Source organism: Salvelinus sp. IW2-2015, unplaced genomic scaffold (assembly GCF_002910315.2).
Source record: "Salvelinus sp. IW2-2015 unplaced genomic scaffold, ASM291031v2 Un_scaffold2330, whole genome shotgun sequence".
In the NCBI taxonomy this organism is placed as follows: Eukaryota; Metazoa; Chordata; class Actinopteri; order Salmoniformes; family Salmonidae; genus Salvelinus; species Salvelinus sp. IW2-2015.
Window position 1 is genome coordinate 37,066 of NW_019943655.1, and position 7,289 is coordinate 44,354.

The following is a 7,289-nucleotide window of genomic DNA, read 5'->3' on the forward strand; positions in this document are numbered from 1 at the left end:
CTTTTCCTGAAGCCTCTTGTCTCGTTGTTTCCTAAGGATGATGTACTTAAAGGCCTGACCGCTGCAGTTGTGATGAAAAAGATGTGCGAGGGCAGGGGACAACCGCTTCGAAGTGGTCACCTCCTCAGAAACCTTCGTGTTTCGTCTGGGAGAGGGAAGGTAAAAGGTAGCGCCCCTTACACCTACCCTGTACACCACGCCCCTACACACGCCCTTACACCACGCCCTTACACCTCATATCCCTTAACACCTCGCTCCCTTTACATCTCGTCCTTACACCTCGCCCTTACCCTCATCACCTTACACCTCCCCCTTACATCTTACAACTTCCACCTGTATCTTGTCCCTCTATACCTCCTGATATGCTTCCCTCTATAGTCTCCTCATCCTCTCCTCTGTTCTCTCTCTCCCTCTATCTTCCCTCTATAGTCTCCTTAATCTTCCTCTATAGGTCTCCTTCCTCTCCCTCCATCTCCTTCCCATTATACTCTCCTCTATCTTCCCTCTATAGTCTCCCTCCCCTCCGATCCTCCCTAAGTCTCCTTTAGCTCCCTCTATTCTCAGCTCTATCCTCTAAGCTCCTCTTATCTCCTCTACTCCAATGTCTCTCCTTCCTCTATTAGCTCCTCACTCTTAAGTCTCCCAGCTCCTTAAGTCTCCTCTAGCTTTCTCGTAGAGGAGACTATATAGGGAAGCTAGAGGAGACTATAGAGGGAAGCTAGAGGAGACTATAGAGGGAAGGAGATGGAGGGGAGAGGAGACTATAGAGGGAAGATAGAGGAGAGTATAATGGGAAGGAGATGGAGGGGAGAGGAGAGGAGACTATAGAGGGAAGATAGAGGAGACTATAGAGGGAAGATAGAGGGAGAGGAGAGAACAGAGGGAGAGGAGAGGAGACTATAGAGGGAAGATACAGGAGAGTATAGAGGGAAGATACAGGGTGGAAGGTGTAAGATGTAAGGGGCGAGGTGTAAGGGATGAGGTGTAAGGGGCGAGGTGTAAGGGACGAGATGTAAGGGGCGAGGTGTAAGGGATGAGGTGTAAGGGGCGTGGTGTAAGGGGCGTGGTGTAAGGGGCGTGGTGTAAGGGGTGAGGTGTAAGGGGCGCTCCTTTTTACCTTCCCTCTCCAGACGAAACACGAAGGTTCTGAGGGAGGTGACCACTTCGAAGCGGTTGTCCCCCTGCCCTCGCACATCTTTCATCACACTGCACGGGATCAGGCCTTTAGAGTACATCTCCTGTAGGAAACAACCGAGACAAAGAGGCTTCAGGAAAAGCATAGTGGGACGTTAAGGTGCACACACACACACACACACACACACACACACACACACACACACTCCCACATGATACAAACACATAGCAAAGTATTCTCTGGGCGTGGTAGAAACCTTAAAACAAAAGTGTCCCATATTTATATAACCACACTAGTAGGTCTGAAGTGTTTGTTGGCTGAACAGGGATTTAATTACCCCACACTCCAAAACAGCACAACAGGCAAATAATGAGCATGATGCCCTGGAGGCATCTGTGACCCTCATTCGCTGGTGTCCCAAGACAACGACACGGAATGTATTGGGTCACATTGCTACATGGACAGAAACCAAGTCGAAAAACACACTGTGACAAACCAGACAACTATCCAAAACGTTAAAATGCCATCTCACTGTAGAGTATGAAGTTGATGCTAACTAGCTAACTAGCTAACATTCCCACTCACTGTAGAGTATGAAGTTGATGCTAACTAGCTAACATTCACACTCACTGTAGAGTATGAAGTTGATGCTAACTAGCTACATATTCACACTCACTGGTAGAGTATGATGTTGATGACGTACTAGACAACATTCACGGAACTCACTGTAGAGTATGGAAAGTGATGCTGAAAGAACTAGCTTATTAACTACTGTGAGGGCTATGAAGTCCATAATGCCTCCCCCTAGCCTAACTCCAACTTCCCACTTTTGGGTATAAAATTAGAATCTCCAACAAAAAGCATGAAAGGCAGTGTTTGGTGGGAGAAACAGGAAGTCCGTAATGCACCATAAATGTTCTCACAGTGAATTAGAGGACATTATTTCTGTTGTAGCGGAATAGAAAGGGACATCCACATCTTTGCATTATTCATATCAATAATGTTAATTATCATATCCAAGTACACTGGATACAAACACACCAGTCGGCCTTCTCTCTCTCTCTCTCTCTCTCTCTCTCTCTCCTCTCTCATCTCTCTCTCTCTCTCTCTTCATCTCTCCTTCGTCTCTCATCGTTCCTCTCTCTCTCTCTCTCTCTTCTCCTCTTCTCTCCTCCCTCTCCGCACCTTCTCTCTCTCTCTCTCTTCTACTCTCTCTCTCTCCACTCCCCCCCACCCACCCAAATAGCGGTTACTGATCTCTGACTATGAACTGTATTGTAGTGGTGTGCAGGGGAGGAGGTGAGCTATGCCGTGTTTAAGTGGTGGGTAACGGTGGGAGAGGATGAAGTGATAGTGGGAGAACCAGTGGAGACCTCACTCACTCCTTTTTCTGGATGTTTATTAATTAATTAGTGGACTCTGACATCCATACTCCCTATCACTGGAGCCTATATTTTCCACGTGTGTGTGTGTAGGTGGTTTTTATTGTAATTGTTGTGTTTTTGTGTTAGTGAGCTGGAAAGAATTTATTGTGTGTGTGATGTGTGTTGTGTGTGTGTGTGTGTGTGTGTGGTGTGTGTGTGTTGTGTGGTGTGTGTGTGTGTGTGTGGTGTGTGTGTGTGTGTGTGTGTGTGTGTGTGTGTGTGTGTAACTGTGTGGGGAGAGGGGATAGAATGAGTGGGAGGGGTGACCAGACGCCTCACTCACTCCCTCTGGACATTTTTTAAATTTAGTTAGTGACCTGACATCCAACCCTATTTCTGGATCCTATCACATACAGCCCAGTAAAGAATTAGCCAAGGACTCCTGCTTTCTGGGGAGAGTGAGGTAGACAAATTTGAGAGAGAGAGAAAGAGAGAAAGAGAGAAAGAGAGAAAGAGAGAAAGAGAGATAGAGAGAAAGACAGAAAAGGGGAAAGAAAGAAAGAGAGAAAGAGAGAAAGAGAGAAAGACAGAAAAGGGGAAAGAAAGAAAGAGAGAAAGAGAGAAAGAGAGAAAGAGAGAAAGAGCGAGCACTCGGCATTCCCGTTCAGTGAGCTTTTGTGGCCTACCACTTCACGGCTGAGCCGTTGTTGCTCCTAGACATTTCCACGTCACAATAACAGCACTGACAGTTGACCAGGCTAGCTCTAGCAGGGCAGAAACTTGACAAACTGAATTGTTGGGAAGGCGGCATCATATGACGGTGTCACGTTGAAAGTCACTGAGCCCTTCCGTACGGACCATTCTACTACCAATGTTTGTCTAAGGAGATTGCATGGCTGAGTGCACAATTTTATACTCCTGTCACTTACTGGTGTGGCTGAAATAGCCGAATCCACTAATTTGAAGGGTTGTCCACATACTTTTGGCCATGTAGTGTACCTGCAGCCCTACCAGAAGATGGTCGCAGAACGAAAAAGAAAGACGCGCAGTTAGAAAATCGCCTAAGAGAGGTCTTTCCACTCAAATGAAGGTGGGATTTTAACCAGCCTAATTACTGACACAGAGCACCTCTCCTGTAGTATAGTAGCACTGAGCCACCATAGGGCTGTGAACTTTGAACTTTTAATAAAGCTCTCTCTACCTCTACTTCTCTCTGGTTCTCCCCTGCTCTCTGTGTTTCTCACTTTTGCTCCGATTCTCTCTCTCTCTCTCTCACCCTTTTCCTCTCTGTCTTCATTTAGATGGAGTATGGGGAGATGGGAATATAAACGCAAGTGGGAACGAACGACTCAATTATCAGCACTAAGCGGCATTAATATAATGTGGTTTAGATGAAATTCATTGTTATAATGACGTTTTTTGCGTCATGTGGAAGAAGACGTGAGCATCATCTGTAAATACTATGATGGAGGGAGGAAGGGAGGAAGGGGCTGTTGATTCAGAGATCAACAGAAGTTGTGGTCAAACAGTGAGCTGATGCAGTGTGTTTTGACAGCTAGGCCCAGGGGAATGCCTTGGAAGAAACGAGGCCTTCCTCTCTCTCAGTCAAGATAATGGACACACCTTATACGCCACTGCTCGCTCCGTCTCTCCTGCACTGCACTTGTTCTTTCCTCCGTCTCTCGCCCCCTCGCTTCGATCTTCCTCCGCCATCTGCTCTACTCATCCTTCTCTTTCCTTTCCCGTGTTGTTCTCTCACTTGTTCTTCTCTTTCCCGTGTTGTTCTCTCACTTGTTCTTCTCTTTCCTTTCCCGTGTTGTTCTCTCACTTGTTCTTTCCTTTCCCGTGTTGTTCTCTCACTTGTTCTTCTCGGACATGAGGATTGTCGCACCTTGCAACTTTTACACTACGTTGCGTACTCGTATCAGTAAGGACAAGTACGCTCGATATCTGTATCATCAAGTAGACGGGCGCAGTAGACGGCGGAAGTGGAAAGAGGATGTGAGAGATAGATGAGATGCAGCAGAAATATAGTGTATTGTAGCATTGAGAGGGAGAAAAGAGAGAGGCTAAGCAAATGAGACTGAGCAGAATGTTCCCAACAGAGATGAGAGAAAGAGAGATGAGAGAATGAAGAGATGGGAGAGGATATCAAGATAAGTAGAAAGAGAAGGACTGAGACAGAAAGAGAGGTGGATTGAAAGAGAGATGATTGAACAGAGAGATGAGAGAGAGTTAAGTGAAGAGAAGGAGAAAATGAGAGGGAAAAAAGAGACAATGTAGAAAAAGAAGGATCTGGCTTCGAACACTTTTCATGGGTTGATTGATCATTTTTAGAATAGCGCCATCTCTAGGCCTGGTGAACTAGAAGGAACTCATCGAGCAATAGGCGACAGTGTGTAATGGGCAGATGTTGAAGAGTACGTACGGCTTGACCAGCGGTTCTCCGTCCGGGTGGGGAATGTTTGATCTATTACTATCCTTTCTTATAGGAAGAGAGTAATACGAGGGAATGCAGAGGAGACATAATAGGGAAGCTAGATGGACTAATAGAGGGAAGCTAGTAGGAGCACATCAGCTATGGGAAGCCTAGAGGAGACTATAGAGGGAAGCTGAGAGGAGTCCCACGAGGGTTTCCTAGAACTATACGACGTAAGAGGGAAGTGCTTCAGAGGTAGACTCAATCAACCGAGGGAAACTCCCTTTTCGGCTGAGTACGAGAGGAATATATTTAGGTCGTCAAACTTCTGACGTGATACGAGACTAGAGGAGAACTATAGAGTGAAGCTTAGAGAGACTATAGAAGGGAAGGAGATGGAGGGAGCATGAGGATAGATGAAGTAGGAGGGAAGATGAGGGCAGGGTACTAGTTTCGCGGAGAAAGGAGGAGTGTTGGAACGGGGAAGAGGAAGAAACAGGGGACTATGGCCACTCGAAAGGGAAGATAGAGAAGGAAGAACTATAGGAATCCCGGTTGGGGAAGAGTAAGCGAGAGGGTCAGATGTAATGGAGATACCACGTGAAATGTCTCCTGTGTCAGTTTTAGAAAGCGCTAAGCAGAGGGAGCAGGGAGAGGAGACTATTCAAAGATAGGTATTGTGGTGTGGAAGATGAGTATGTGTGTGTAGTGTGTTTGAGGCACAAAGGGATGGGGAGTGATTGACCGTCTGGTGTCTGTAGGTAGTTAGTATACTGGCTAAGGGAGAAATTACAAGGGTGGAAGGTGTAAGAGTCAAGGGGCGTGTGTAAAAAAGGGAATGAGGGATTGTTAAAGGGCGAAGGTGTCGGGAAAAGCCGAGCCTATTAAGTATGCGGAAAAAATCAGGGGCGGAGGTGTTGTCTCTCTCTCTGCGGATTTCCTAAGACAGGTGTAATGTCACTGTGTCTTATATCTGAGGCGTCATTGGTTGTGTGGTTTCACAAGATATGACCATGGTATAGGAAAGGGTGTAAGGGGCGTGGTGATAAAGGGGCGTGGCTTGTAACACGGTCACGGTCGTAATATCCCGCAGTTTACAATTAGGCTGCATTCATCGCCTTGGCCTCCTCTTACCCTGTAAACTATTCCCCAAAGTCGTTTAAGCTAGCATAATAGGAGAAGTGTTCTCAATCAACTTACCTGGTAAATATATACGGTAAAATAAATAAATAAATGAAATAAAAAATTACAGTTCTATTAATATAATATATCTCAATGTACATGTATACAGTTTTTATGAAGTAGTGTTAACTCCCTCTTTTTTCAAAAAAACATTTATACACTTACGTTTGTTTGTTTTATTTTATATAATTTTAAACAGAATCACACTTAAGACCTAAAAGTGAAAGTCATGGCTAATGAAGTATCCAGACGCTCTAATTGTTGTTCAATGGGCATTTTGCACGCAGTTTCCAACTGTAATTCAACACCACGTTGGCTTCTTAGACGGACATCACTATTACTACCCACTGATGTGTTGCAGGTTGTGTTCTGGGTTGGTTTGGTGCTGGAACACTAGATTGACAGGATAAGTGTTTTCTATAGGAGGGGTTTTCTTTTCAGTGCCCACAAATGCACATCTCTCTATCATTGAAGGCTTTCAGCTCATAGAGGTGTGTTAATTGACTTTCCTAGAAAGCATGTGACAAATAAGACACAACACACACACACTATGATTCTCACACTACTAACTTTTCACCACACAACGCCTAAACGTAAGTACATATGCACATGACAACAGTCACTACAGTTATCCCAAACAATAACGTCTTGAGAAGTGGAGAAGGTAAGAACAGAACATAGTGATGAACAACAAGGGAAAGAGAAAGAACAAGTGAGAGGACAACACGGAAAGAGAGAGAAGAACAAGTGAGAGAACAAACACGGGAAAGAGAAGAACAAGTGAGAGAACAACACGGGAAAGAGAAAAAAGTGAGAGAACGACACGGAAAAGAGAAGAACCAAGTGAGGAGAACAAGCAGGGAAGTGAAAGAGAAGAACAAGTGAGAGAACAACACGGGAAAGAGAAGAACAAGTGAGAGAACAACACGTAAAAGAGAGAACAAAGTGAGAGAACAACAGGGAAAGAGAAGACAAGTTAGATGAGAACACACAGGAAAAGAGAAGAACAAGTGAAAGAACAACACGGGAAAACGATAGAAGAAGAACAAGTGAGAGAACAACACAGGAAAGAGAAGAACATGAGAGATGACAACACCTAAAAGTGAAAGTTCAGTAGAGCACAAACAGGTGAAGAGAGAACAGATCGACAAAACAGATAAGGAAAGAACAAGTGAGAGAAAACCGGAAA

The 7,289-nt window shown here is 45.0% G+C and overlaps 1 protein-coding gene across 1 annotated transcript in view; it reads right to left on the reverse strand.

Annotated features, from left to right (window-relative positions):
- Nucleotides 1-7,289, reverse strand: part of LOC112073649 (arf-GAP with Rho-GAP domain, ANK repeat and PH domain-containing protein 2) — a gene marked incomplete at its 3' end in the record, with an annotated part of 79,732 nt that overhangs the window by 29,992 nt on the left and 42,451 nt on the right. The window contains exon 9 of the mRNA XM_024140903.1: nucleotides 1,118-1,238. Coding sequence (XP_023996671.1) covers nucleotides 1,118-1,238 — 121 coding nt within the window. The remainder of the gene's footprint in view (nucleotides 1-1,117; nucleotides 1,239-7,289) is intronic.